The following is a 14382-nucleotide window of genomic DNA, read 5'->3' as shown; positions in this document are numbered from 1 at the left end:
TTCACGCCATAGGATTGGAGGCTACACAAACGGAATGTGATGTGTTGCTCTTCCACTCTGAGAGTGGACACATCATGACAGAACAAGAAGACATGAACAGACATGCCGGGACGTAAATGGCGGATGGGAATTGAAATGATTGACCACTGAAAAATGCTTCCTTTTATTGACAGATCTGAAGTGCTCGACGAGGCGGTAATTAATTTGTGATGTCTCGGACAGAAACGTTGAACGTTTATTAATTTCCATAGATGCTGTCTGACCTGTTGAGTTCTTCTAGCATTTTGGACCATACGACCCTAATAGCATAAGATGTAGAAATCGAATTAGGCCATTTGCGGGTCTCATGTCGAGTCCGCACCGCCATTTCAGCATGGCTGAAGCAATTTCCCTCCCGGTGCCAATCTCCTGTCTTTTCTCCGTCTCCCTTCATGCTCTGACCAATCGAGAATCTATCAACCTCTGTCATAAATATGCATTAAAGACTTTTCTTCCACAGCAGCCGGTAGCAAAGAATTTCACAGATTCTCTCTCTCTGTCTAAATAAATTCCTCCTCATCTCCGTTCTAAAATGACGCCCCATTTTACCGAGGCTGTGTCGTCTGTTCTCAGACTCTCCCAACATAGAAAACATCCTCGCCACGCCCATTCTAACAAGGACTTTCACCACTCGATAGCTTTCAACGATTTCACCGAGGTCACCCCTCAGCCTTCTGAGGTCCGGTGAACAGACACCCAGTGACAACACACTCTTCATATGACCCTCTGTTCAGTCTCAGCACTAAGATAAAGGTCCCAATCCTACTCACAGAACTCGAAGCTGGACCTCGCCAGTGTTCATATATTTTCAACATTACATCCTTACATCCGTGTTTTCATATTCTTAAAATAAATGCTGATATCAGACCATAAGATATAGGAGCAGATGCAGGCCATTCACTCCATCCAGGCTACTCCTCCATTAAATCATGGGCTGATCTAACTCCTCCAGGCCTCCCCATTCCCATGCCTTCGATATATTTCAATGAGGTCACCTCTCACTCTTCTGAGGTCCGGTGAATAGAGACCCAGTGAAAATAGACGCTCTTTATATGACAATCCGTTCAGTTTCAGTGCTAAGGGCACAGACACAGATAAGAACGTCCCTTTAGAACAGGGATGAGGAGGACATTCTGCAGCGGAAATAAAGGATCTGTGGAATTCATTGTCATGGCTCGTTGTGGAGTCCATCTTATTGGGTTTATTTAAAGCGGAGGGTGACAGGTTCTTGATTAGTAAGGTTGTCAAAGGTGACGAGAAAACGCCAGGAGAATTGGGTTTGAGAGGGATAATGTATCAATCATGATGGCATGGTGGAGAAACATCGATGAGCCGAATACTATAATTCTGTTTCTATGCCTTGTGGCATTGTGGCCAAGTTCGGTGACGAACTAATGGTGAATATTGTTTTTCATGACTCACATACCAACCTGTCTGGCGTCCCTGGGACAAAAGGCGGAGGCTCGGAAGTGATTGCTTCAAAGATGGTCTCCCAGACAAACAAGGCGCGACGAAGTTGGGATTCGAACCCAGGCGTGCAGTGCACAATGGATTAGCTGTGCATCGTCTGAACGTCTCGGCCACTTCTTGCTTTTTTGATTGGAGATTCACACATTTGTTTTCAGATTCTATGTCGATTTCCTTTGCTCTCTGTGATTACTAGAATTCATGGACGTGGATAGGGAAAGTGTAGAGAGATTTGTGCCAACCACAGGAAACATTGAAATAGCTAATGCAGGCACCTTCGGCGCTATGGACATGCTGTGGCAAAAGGCTCCATTCAGTGCTCCGCCACTCGGAGGACCCGTGACTGTTTTCTGTTGTACAATGAGATAAATCTATTTTGAATTAAATAAAATTTCAATAGCTTTGTTGTCATATTGCTCATTTTCAAGTGAACAGATATTAAGAGAATTTGCCACCTGGCTCTAGAATGACGACTTTCCGTGTATTGAGCAAATGCAATAACTCGATAGTTACTGTATTACAGACACGCTGAAGGGCACCTCCGGCTGTGCGCAGTCGCCAATCCGAACACCCCAATGCTTACACGACACAAACACATGGCTGTTCGGTTCTAGATTAACAAACCAACGACTGAAATATCTAAAAAAAAAATCGAGTTCACTCTATCAATAATGTATTAAATGTGGTGGGCCTTATTCAATTATTCCATCACAGAATATAACGCGACCGTAAAAGACAGTGGTGTGGGCATTTTACAATTCCTTTCTGTGTGACAGAAAGAGAATATTGAATTTAAATGTACAGCGTAAAGCAGGAATGAATGGAGAGATATTAAGAACAATGATCGAATGTTCACCTGGGATAACAACACTGCATACCAGTACTTTTAGTTCGGTCAGGAAACCATTCTACACGTGGAAACTCCTGGCAGCAGTCAGCATGTTCCCCATGATCTTATCTTGGAATTTCCCACAGAATGTGGCCGTGTGGCCTAATGGATAAGGCGTCTCACTTCGGTGCTTGAATCGAAGTCATCAGAAGATTGCAGGTTCGAGTCCTGTCACGGTCGTTTTACTAAATTGGTGATTTTGGTTCCATTCTGTCTCTCACTCTCTGCAGCATGGTTGTCCCAGTTCCGCGTGGGGATTAATCGAAGTATACCACCTCAGTGGAAAATGTAATGCCACGTCATTGTTATACGCATCACATAATATTATACGTCTAGTCTGTGAGGTACTTCTGCAAACACTTTCATAAACAATTCACTGGAGCTTCTCAGATGTTCGGGTGGAGCTGCTGCTGGGACGGTAAGTTTATTTCACATTCAGCTCTGTCTCCGAGCACACCTTTTCGGCGAGAATTCCCCACCCAGTACCGACGGTACATTCTCCTGTCTCCAACCCTCCACCTATTCTTGGACTCAGCGCACTGTTTCTCTGCCTGCTGAGGATATCTTCATCACTAATTGCCGACGGGGTATCACTGCCTCAACATCAGGAATACTCACTTCAAATCGAACCTTACCCGGTGTGAATGCACTTCCTCTCCAATCTGCCAACATCAGTGTCAAAGTTACAATCGATCCCGCTGTCAAAGTGGTTGCTGTTGTAGATTGGCGGTCTGACCTCTGCATGGTGAGAGCAGGTGGTAATAGATGGTAATAGGAGCTAGTTGAGTCATTACCTGTTCAGGTAAACACATTAGAAAGTTGATACCAACTCACTGGAGACAAGTAAACCCGAACGTTGAAGTTAGGACCTCTGTGCACGTGGATGTTGTCTGCTCATAGCGTGTTGAAGGGCGTGCCGATGTAGAGTGCAATCAGCTAAATCTCTTTGCCGTGCTGCCCACTCAGTCCGAGCAGGAACCAGGCCCGATCTGTTCTCAGGAGTGCTCAGCCAGTTCGCCTCGAGACGGCAGTATTTCCACTAGCATTTCCTTTTCCTCCATGTCACAGGAAGCTACGGCTTTGTCGGTCACTTGACCGATGGAAATTTACACTGGGGTATGGGATTCATTACCGAACGTGCTGTGGTTCTGACGATACCGGAGATATAATGAAAAAAGAAAAATAAAAGGGAGGAAGAGTTTAGTAATCGGTAGGAAGTGAAGTTCGGGAGCTGCGTTCGCCGAAGTTTCTGTTGCCGTGCTCTGTCACTCCCGGATTCTAAACTAGTTTTATTCTACCTGCTGCCATGTTCTCTGATGAGCGCCAATTCTATAATGTCAAGATGGAAAACACTGCGACTGCCTCCGGGAAGAACTTAGATATTATGTTTATCTATTAATGGAATAATTGACAGAAACGGACATTTCTTTACACTGTTGAACTGTTGCTTGAACTTGGTCTTCGTTACCCCGGAAATAAAAGTGTTTGTGCAGCAACTTAATGTCAGCAGCATCTCTCCGGAGTTGTTCTGTGCGTTAGATGTGGGAATTCCGGGATATCTCCAGCGTTCCTGATATACACATCTGCTCCAGGGTGGGGAGCAGGTGGTCGCAGTGATCTGGTGTCTGGCACTCTGGTAGCATGGAAGAGCAGAGAGATGAAGAGGACTGCGGTGGTGATGGAAGATGAAATAGTCATAGGAATAGAGTCTAGATTCTGTCGACTCGACAGTGGCACCTGGACGGTATGTTTCTCCGAGGCGTCAGGGTCAGGGAAGTCTCTGATCGCTCCACGGCATTCTCACGGGGGAGTGTGAGCAACCAGAAGCCGAGATACATCTGACCACCGATAACATACACGGGTAAATAAGCAGACACTGAAGAGAGATTTTATGGAGCTAGACAGAAAGCAGACAAACAGGACATTCAAGGTAGTTATATCTAGACCACTGCCTGTGCACTCGCCAGTGAAGGTAAGGATGGGATGATCTGACAGGTGCATGTGTGGCTGAGGAACTGGTGTAGGAGGGAGAGATGGATTATCGGGATCTTTATTTTTAGGGAGACATCTGTGGAGGCCGGGTTATTTGATATACAAAAGGCAGAAATTGATAGATACTTGATTAATCGGGGCATGAAGGGTTACGAGAAGACAAGATTGGGCTGAGAGAGATCGGAGCAGACTCGATGATCCAACTGGCTTAGAGCTTTTTTCGTATATGTTACGGTCTTATTGTCTAAAACAGAGCTAGACCGGAAGGGTCAGTTGGGAGATAACCCGACAGGACGCGTCTGATCGCAGAGTGTCAGCAGAGGATGGAAACGGGAGGGATTTGGCGCAAGGTATTTGCCGGGGAGGGAGTTGAGTGATGATTGCAGAACGCAGCAGAAATTGGACAAGGGGCATGGATAGCGAGGGTGGCACTTCACATTGGTTTAGAGCGGAACAAGTTTCAGGCTTGAGCGCGGCACGGGGTCACTTGTTCTCTCATGCAGCTGCATCCACGAGTTAATGTGGAGACGGGTGCATACTTAAATGATGGAGGAGCTGTGGGCGATGGGGTCCGGCATGGAGAGGAGCTGAGACATGGGAGGATTAACCATGGTCATGCAGATTGCCAGCGCTAATTTTAGGGGCCGTTCGGCCTCCTGTGCTTTGCTCTGCTGTGAGTAGCGGAACAACCACAGGGTCGGTCCATTGCAGTTCGCAGGCAGCCTGTGTGCTCCGCGTCCCTCACTGTGTTAACGAGATGGGTGGACAGTCAATCTCCCAGAACTGCTACTCCTCCCTGAACTCTCAGTGATCAACCCTCCGACGCTCCACCCATTCCTCAGGGGGCCACTGCGCAGGATCGGAAAGGCTACAGAAAGTTGCAGTCTCAGCGAAATTGATGTCGGGCATTGTCCTCTCCAGCTCCAAAGGCATCTTCGACAGGCGACGATCAGAGATAGGGCATCGATCACTAGGTATGCCCATCACCCAGGACACGCACTCTTCTCATTGCTACCGTCAGGGGGAGGTAACGGTGCCTGAACACCCACATTCAACATTTCAAATACAGTTTCTTACCCTACGCCATCAAATTTCTGAATATAAAATGAGTCCGTACGTACACCCACATAATTTCCCTCCCTTTATGAACTACGTATATATTGAAAAATACGTAATTAATATTAATATATATTTCTCAATGTAATTTATTCTTTTATAACTTTGTATTTTCTGTCTTAGTTGCATAAGACAACAAATGTCATGCAGACAAAAATATGTGCCAGTGATATTAAACCTGATTCTGACATCCCCACCGTCAAACACACGGCGCTCCCTCCCGGGACCCTCGGTCATAAGACTCTCCGAACTCATCCACATCCCCCGCCCCCCCCCCCCATCACTTCCACAGTCACGCCCAGCCACAGCTCCCTTCTCAGATCTGTTACTGATTACGTCTCCGAGCCCCTCGTCCACCCCAATCCTTTCTCTCTAAACATTTATCACCCCCTCCGACAGCAACATCACCTCCACCGGTATACACACCACGCCCCTCCCTGGCATCTCATCGAATGCCCCCTCTCCACATGCTGATTCTTAATATCACTGTTCTCTCATTCTCACACCTCCCATTCCAGATGTCACTGTCTCTCTGCAAGATACCGTTATGGGCTTGGTGCTTCGCCCCGAGTAGATTGACAGCCGTGCGAAAGGATGGAGGTGGTTAAGAGGGGGAATGTTGTGCGTATGGCTGGTAAGTCTGGCATTACCCCACGGACAGGTTATCCTCCTGCGCTCTGACTATCCGAGCCGTCAACTCAGACCTATCTAACCTCACGGCATGTGATACCAATATGTTGGGAGAGACCATTTGGGCTGTAGGCCCACGTTAGTAATGTGACTGCTCGCATTTTCCCTGACGGTGTACCGCTCCGGTTCCACACGACCCTCCCCGCACCCCAGGCGGCGTCACGATCAGCTGACAGTTTTCCACAGAGTGGCTCAGTGTTGGAAGGGAAGAGGGGTGAGCTGTTAGTGTGGGTGTGTCAGCATGCTGTTTTCACTGCCCTAGGAGCTGGTTATTCCCGGTGGGGCTGAATGTACCTTCCCAATGAACAGTCGGATTTGACAGCAGCGAGCGTTTGACAAGAGATGCAGACCAAGTTAATGCAAACAGCGTTGGCTTTATTGATTCATGCAGTTAATTTGGGAAATTGTGATACCACCGCGGGACAGATGTCAGAAAGGCAGTGTGGTCAGTAGTGAGCTCCGAGAAGGAGCTGCCACATGCTGTGGAAAAAGAAATATTAGAACCCCTGCTACCATCAGAGTACACGAGAGTGTTTACAGTTACATCAACACAGGAAGTGGATCATCCGCCGGCTGTTCTGCCCAGTATTTACACAGCTCTGGTGCCGAAAACCCGCGCGGTCCGACAAAAGTGGCCCATGTCTCTTGACATTCCGGCGTGCACTCGCATAAGAGACACAGACATCCACTCGAACCTCAAACGTCAGTCTGGGATTCCTCGCGGTCTTGGACGTGTTCTCTATCGTACTGTTACGCCGGGAATGAAAGAGATCTTAGGAAACGTCCAATCTGTCTGGTAATCGTGACAAATCGAACCAGGCCGACAAGGTAATATCATTTCTGGACCACATCGCATTACAAAGGTCAGATAGTCCTGTGTCAGCCGAAGGACCACAGTTGCCAACGTCCCAGAACTGGGCTCCGAATACAGCCACTCTGCGGCCCCTGTGAGAGTAGGTGATGATCCCACACGGGTTGGTCACGGGTATTCGATGTCTGGCATTACCCCACGGGTGAACAGGCCACTGCTGAGATTACTGAGTGGCGGTGTTGGGAGTGAATTAACAGTGGAGAGCATGTAGAAAGCGGCGTTTAACAGGAAGCAAGCGGAGGATCCAAAGCGTCCTCGTTGGTCTCACGGGGCCGGGCAGTCGAATCCGCCGGTGGAAACGAACCATATCTCCTGACTGAAAGATATAACAGAGAGTTGAGGGGAATGTTCCTGAGTGTGGAAGAGCAGTCCCTTTACTGAAAGTATTGTTCTCTTCATCATTAAACCGGTCCCCCTCCAAAGAAAAAAAAAACAGCGGCGTCACAGAAGCAACGGGTGACTTATTGCTAGAATTTTCTAAGCTAGAAACTCCCGTGTCTGTAGTATGACTTCCTACGCCCATGGGATTCTTTGTTTCCGCCCTCACAACCAAAATCAGATCCCTTCAATATTGTAGTGACCACAGGTGTACACAATCCTGCAGGTGGAGTCTAAACAACATGATAAACAGTTGTAAGGTGACATCCCAACTCTGGGTGCCAATGATTTTACCGCTGCAGGGCAACGGGTCAGACATCTTCACCATCTCTCTGTCTGTGTTTCCAATCCCACCGATCCACCTACATTTATCCAGAGGGATCCATTGTATGTCACCTTTCAGCTATCTTACAATTTGGGACCGTGTCAGACCTCTTGTTTATCTGTTCAAAACACCTGATCAAATTTATGGAACGTGATTTTCCTTCTACAAAGACACCCTGGCTATGCCTAATCACTCCAACCTTTCCTAATAGAGGTGGATCCTGTATCCCAAAACCCGCTTCGGTAACTACTTCGCCTCATGAACTGGAGGGAAATTTTGCAGACAGGTTTTATAGACGTGGCGGGGAACGGAAATATAATTCGGGAGGGGAATGGGATATGTCAGAGGAAAAAAACAGTGGCGTATTGGGACATTGTGAGGAAGGGGAGGCGGTGAACCTACAGACAGTAGGTTGGATTGTACTGCGCCTATTTTAATGCGAGAAGTGTGGGAACAAGGGAGCTGTATTTCGAGAGCAGCTCAGTACATGGAACTACGGAGTTATGGCCATAACTGAGGCTTTGCTGTTACAAGGGCAGGGATCGGTTCTGGATGTTCCAGAGCTTCTGTGTTACAAACGGGACTGGGGGGAAAGTGCAAGAGTCAGATAGTCTCACAGCAGCACAAATGGAGGAGTCGTGATCGGATCATTCAGTGAGTCAATGTGAATGGAGGCAGAATCCGGAAGAGTAGATATGCTATTGGAGGTATGAAGCAGACGGACCAGTTAAATAGCCAAATAACGACCGAGGAATAATTCAGGAGATTGATTTTGGAAACATGTAAGCATAAAGACGTTTATTATTGCGGCATTAACTTCCCTTATATTGACTGGAACCTCCTTAGAGAAAAAGGTTTAGATTGGCAGAATCTGTTCGAGGAACACATAAGTGGTTTCGACTCATTAGTGGCAGTACATCTGAAGGAAACGCCATATTAGACCAATGAACCAGGTCACCTGCCATATTTCCCGATGCGATACTGCCAGACCTCCTATCACAGACAGTGACCACAACTCCTATTCTTTACCCTGGCATTGAATGAGGATAGGAAGAGACGGTTTTATAAATCAGTTGATTGGTGGGAGAGCGAATTACGATGCTATTAGTCAGGAAGATGGAAAAGTAAATTGGGAAGAGATATACACAGGGTAATGCACAACTGAACTGTGGATTTTTTTTTTTAAGGAAGAGCTAGCATTTTCTTCTGGATAGGTTTGTCCCATTGAGACAGGGTCGGCGATGGTAGAGTAAAGGAGTCATGGTTGATAAGAGATAGTCCAGAGAGAGGAAGAAGCAGACTTAAGATGTAGGAAGCAGGGATCAGAGAGGTTTCAAATGAACTACAAGTTAGCCAGGCAGGAGCTTAGAAACCCAAAGGCCATTTACACCTATGTGAAGATCAGACGGATGACTACGTAGGACCGATCAGGAATAACAGAGGAAATATGCGCCTGAGGTCGGCCCAGATAGTGAAGGTACTTAATGTATATTTTCTTACAGTGTTCACAATTGAGAGGGAATTTTTCAAATGTGAGCATGATGTAGAAGAGGCTGATATACTTGAATATATCGATGTTTAGAAAAAGGATGAGCTGAAATTTTCGAGAACATTAGGGTACATAAATTCCTGTTGCCGGAGGGGATGTATCCCAGTTTTCTACAGGAAGTGACGGAAGATACTGCTGTGCCTTCGGTAATGACCTTTCTGTGTCAGCTGGCTATTGCAATAGTATCAGAGGATTGGACGTTGCCAGCTGTTATTCCTTTGACCAAGGAAAGAAACAGGGAAAACGCTGGGAATTCCAGATCAGTAGGCCCACCTTACGTGCTGTCAAACTGTTGGAGGATATATTTCGACAGTATTTCTTGACAGTTGAAGAACGATAGTCTGATCATGGGTGTGAGAGGGGCAGGACATGTCTCAGGAACGGAATCAAATTCTTCATTATTAGACAAAGCACACTGATGATGATTTTAGGAAAACGTTCTCAGCTATGGGCGGCAGACAAACGTGGCTACTGTAGATAGAACTAGCTTACCCACAGAAAACAGAGTGTGGTAACAGGTGGAGGGTATTTCGCTTGGAGGTCTGTGACCAGTGGAGTTTCGCAGAAATCTGTTCGGGAAGCGGGTGATTAGGCGGGTCCATTTCCAGATGACATTTCGGGATAGTGTGGATTGTGATGTAGGTTACAACAGGGCAATGAGGAATGCGAAGTTGGGCTGAGAATTGGCAAACTCTGAGCTCAATGTGGAAAAGTGTGAAGGGATACACTTTGCAAAGTCGAATTGGAATGCAAAATGCAGGGTTCATGACAGGTTCATTATCAGTGTACAAGAACAGAGTCATCTTTAATTTCACGCTCATAGACTCATCAAAGTTGACTCGCAAGTTGAACAGGGTGTTATGAAACTGTATGAGATGTTGGCCTCAGTCATCGAGGGGTTGAGTTCAAAGCCGCGAGTAATGTTGCCGCTCATTTAAACTTGGGATATTGTGCTCAATTCTGGTCGCCTCATTACAGGAAGTATGTAACAGCTTTTGAAGCTGAAAAACTGAGATTTACCAGTATGCTGCCTAGACTAGAGGGATATTCATATGAGGATAGGTTTAGCGAGCTATGGCTTTTCCTTTTAAAGCGAAGTGGGTGAAAGGCGAATGCATAGGGTTGTACAAGATAAACGGCATAGGTCATGTGGATGGCCAAAGACATTTTTCCCAGTGTGGAAATAACTATCAGGAGATATAATTTTAAAGTATTTAGACGGAGGTATAGGGGCTGCCTGGCGTATGTATTTACACATAATGGTGGGTGTGTGGAACGCTGTGTCAGGAGTCCGGTAAGAGACATATCTATCAGGTACATTTAAGAAACACTTAGACACATGGATAATAGAAAAAAAAAGACGGTTCTCAGGAATAAAGGTCTTGAGTCGGCAACAATCAAGGATAAAGGACGAACATAGAGGTCTAGTGTTCCATATTTTCTGTTCCTGACCGACCGTCAGCATGAGCACCCACCTGATACTGCAGCGTCTCTGATTCATTAACTGACCCGATCACAGTCACAACAGTCCCCTGCACTTACCCTTGCGACAAACTTTGGAGCACCCTTGAATCCCTAATCGTGGTTGTGGAAAAAACAAACAAAGAATTAGAGACCGCACATCAACCAGTTAACTGTGACCAACTCTTCCCTTATCACTGCCACCCGACGCCTGAACCCTTCCAAAGATGCTCAGTGGCAGCGCCGGGATACCAGCCCACCTTCCCTCTGGGCACACTGACCCCTGAGGAGTCAACATCAAGTTCAACAATCCCACCAAATTCCTTCCCTCTATTGATGCCTGAACCGGAGAGTTCTCTGGAACACTGACCGAGCTTCTCTCCTGGGACACACAGTGTAGCCTTTCACACCGTTTCACCCCTCAGAGGAGCAGTGTGATAAGCGAGTCTTCTCTCTGACGGCGCCAGAGCGTTCCCACCATTCCGTAGGCACGGACAATCAACCGATACTGCAGCACCTCTGGTTCATTTACCGCCCCGCTCACACACAGAACATTCCACATCCATTTACACTCTTTTACCTAAAGCTACAGACTGTTTCAAGGATAAGATGAAGGTATAAAATTAGCGAGAGACTCTCAGCTCAACGATAGATGTAGTTTTGAACAATGAGCTGGAAAACCATGGACCATTGAACGGCCTGGATACAGCAGATGAAGAGAGGACATTTCCTATGGGGGTTGCGGATTGGAGCAGAGTGCGTAGCCTAAGAGAGGATGAAGAATTCCTTTCGCTAGAACATAGAAGATAGAATAGTACAGAACAGTGCAGGCCCTTCGGCCGCAATGTTGTTGTCGACTCTTAATCTCTGCCTCCCATATAACCCCCCACCTTAATAGAACATGCTGTAGTACAGCACAGCACATGAGGATCAGAAGATGCTGAATTTGAAGAATTCATTGCCATGGATGTGGAGGCCATGTTTATGATTTTATTTAAGGTGGAGTTTGATCGGCTTTTGATTCGTAAAGGTAACAAAGTACAGAGATTAAAACAGGAGAAATGAGCCGAGCCGGATAACAAATGAGGCAAGATAACATGGTGTAGAGTCTCGATGGGCCGAATGATTCAATACTTCTCCCACATCTCATGATCTTATCGAAAGCTAATTATAAATCGTCCGTGTACCGTTACCTGCTGATAAGATTTTTGAGTCATTATTGAGGGTGAAACTTTGGAGTGTCTTGTGATAAAACAGTCTCAGGCCAGCAGTGTTTTGTACAGGGGAGATGTTGACTGAGAAATCTGTCCGGAAAATTTGAAAAGCTTAAGAATTTGTTGCAGGGCTCCGTGATCGAACAGCATTCAGCCATTCACTTTTAGAGTCGAGGACAGTCGTTCAAACGGTCCCTTCCCTTTGAAAGAGCAGCGTGAGGAATGGGGTTCACCACGGGAGAGTTTCCACCCCTCTGTCAGCGTGAGGACCCTAATGATACATTGCCTCTGATTTATTTATCGCCTCGCTCACAGAGACAATCTTCCTCATGCTTTTAGTCGCCAATTCCGAGCCTTTGGCCGCTAATTGTTTTTTTGGCGTCAGAATCTGAAGAAGCCTCAGTCGTGTGCAGCGAGGTGAACCCGGAGACGTGGTTCACTGCTCGCTCAGCAGGACGGACACGATGCCGCCTCGCACAACACGGGGATTCATGGTGCCTTCATGCGAGGTGTTGTCTTTAGATGGGACAGTGATAATGGTCTGATTCTGACAGTGCATGAAGTGACTTTGCAGGAGGGTGGGGCAAAGATGCTGACTAACTGTGTCTGGGCATTTAAAACAGGACACTACATGGTGGCTCTGCTTTATGCTCTCCGTTGTCTCGGAGCACCAGCAATGAAATTCAGATCTTTTGCCCGGGACAGGGATTGGGAGAGGGAAGAGTGGTTGTTGGTTAACCTGGGTGAAATCTCGTGTTTCACTTTCCAGTGCTGTATCTGCATGGGGTTAAGATATTTGCTATTGGTGACGTGGTGAGAGTGATGGATTCACCCTCGGAGTAAGTGTTCCTCACACCACGAGAGTGGGGTTGTCCTGTGTGGAGGCATGCTGCTGTCATTGGATATTGGGAAACTGTGGGTTCTGATGAGGAAGCTGTGCATATGATATGTTGGCTCCCGAAACATGGTTACAGCACATTCTAGGAAAGTGTTAATTAGACTGCCTGGTAATCTTTCTTCTGTAAAACACTTGTGAGAGATAATCCTCAGCCCGTTGGCCAATGATCGCACAAAAGACCCAACTAAACGCCTCGCTGTGTGACCTACCCAAAGCAGGAATACACGAAGAAGTTGGAATTGTTGACAGGGACATTCTGCTCAGTGAGCGTGCGGTTGAAATCACTTGCGTCGGTCATGGCATACAAAAGGATCATCCTGGCAATCACATCCATCATCGGGAAAGGAGTGATAAACAACTGAAAGATGCAAACACCGTAAAATGGGAACAGGGAAATTCCAGTTCACCAGCCCCCCTCTCTCGGCCCTGTTCCATTCAATCAAGTGTCAAGTCACATCTGAGATCACTTTGCAGTTCCACTCGCCGCCCAGCTTCCGGACCCGCGATACTTTCCCCTGCAGCCCCTACACCTCTTCTCCCTTCAGCATCCCGGAACAGAAACAACCCGTTAGAGACACACCCACCATGGCTCACTGCATCTACCTCAGGTTCAGATTCAGATACACTGATTGATCACACTTCCTCGCCTTTTTTCAGACCGGCCTGTCGCTTCCTCAAAGAATACCTGCATATTTGTCAGGCATGATTTCCCGTTAAGATAATCATGCTATGTTCGTCCTTTTGCACCGTGTGCATTTAAGTAACCCCAAACTCTTCCTTCATATTGGACAGCAAAAGCATCTTGAGGTGCCGAATTCCAACACCCTCCTGGAAAACATTGACATTATTCGGTGCTGACAGATCTCTGGGTCTTAATCTCAAACGCCTGAACCAACTCAAGTTCATCCTCCTGGTCAAGTACTTGTGTCTGATTTCAGCAGCTGATAAAGAAGTAACCATCAGACTATTCCACAGGGCTCCTTCCTGAACAGCTGCCTCTCTAGAGATTGGGGAGGGGTGGGGGGTCAGACATAATAGAACGTATTGACAGCTTTCAGCTGGTACTCACTCGTGTGTCGGTTGCTGTTGGGGGATTGTCTCTGAGCTCTTCGGGAAGCAAAATGTAGATTGCAAGCACTCGAAAACCGGTCAATGAAACGAGAACTTGTCCAGTGTATGGGATCCACATCTCTAAGGGTTTTGTAGAATGTTATAATACTTCATACAGTTCTTTGGAAACACTAATGTACTTAAGCATTAGTTCCAAAATAGAACCCTACTTTCCGCGATGTTATGACGTCATTGTAACCTATTTTAAGATCAATCAGAATCTTCACTCCCACACAGACCTCCATATGCTTATCAAGGAGTTTCCTAAGTGATCTATTGTGCCTGCCTCTGACACCACCCCGGGCAACACACCACACGCCTTCTCAATAACCCTGTCAATTTCTGCTGCAGGTTAGATGGATCTATGGTGCGGATCCCAGATT

General features: G+C 46.7%; 1 protein-coding gene and 1 long non-coding RNA gene across 2 annotated transcripts in view; both read right to left on the bottom strand.

Moving 5' to 3' along the window:
- Positions 1-6520: 6520 nt before the first annotated feature.
- Positions 6521-12065, bottom strand: LOC140722685 (uncharacterized). Its single transcript, XR_012097715.1, has 3 exons — positions 11971-12065; positions 10859-10891; positions 6521-7380 (listed from the first exon to the last, which is right to left on the bottom strand). It is a non-coding gene; the product is annotated as an uncharacterized lncRNA (long non-coding RNA).
- A 261-nt stretch (positions 12066-12326) lies between these two features.
- LOC140722686 (uncharacterized) overlaps positions 12327-14382 on the bottom strand; it is a 68236-nt gene continuing 66180 nt past the window's right edge. Inside the window, exons 8-10 of the mRNA XM_073037388.1 lie at positions 13959-14080; positions 13099-13247; positions 12327-12462 (exon numbers count right to left, since the gene is read on the bottom strand). Of these exons, the coding sequence (XP_072893489.1) occupies positions 12327-12462; positions 13099-13247; positions 13959-14080 (407 nt within the window). The remainder of the gene's footprint in view (positions 12463-13098; positions 13248-13958; positions 14081-14382) is intronic.

Source organism: Hemitrygon akajei, unplaced genomic scaffold, assembly GCF_048418815.1.
Source record: "Hemitrygon akajei unplaced genomic scaffold, sHemAka1.3 Scf000084, whole genome shotgun sequence".
In the NCBI taxonomy this organism is placed as follows: Eukaryota; Metazoa; Chordata; class Chondrichthyes; order Myliobatiformes; family Dasyatidae; genus Hemitrygon; species Hemitrygon akajei.
Note: the sequence above shows the minus strand (reverse complement) of the source record. Positions and strands in the feature narration are given on the sequence as shown.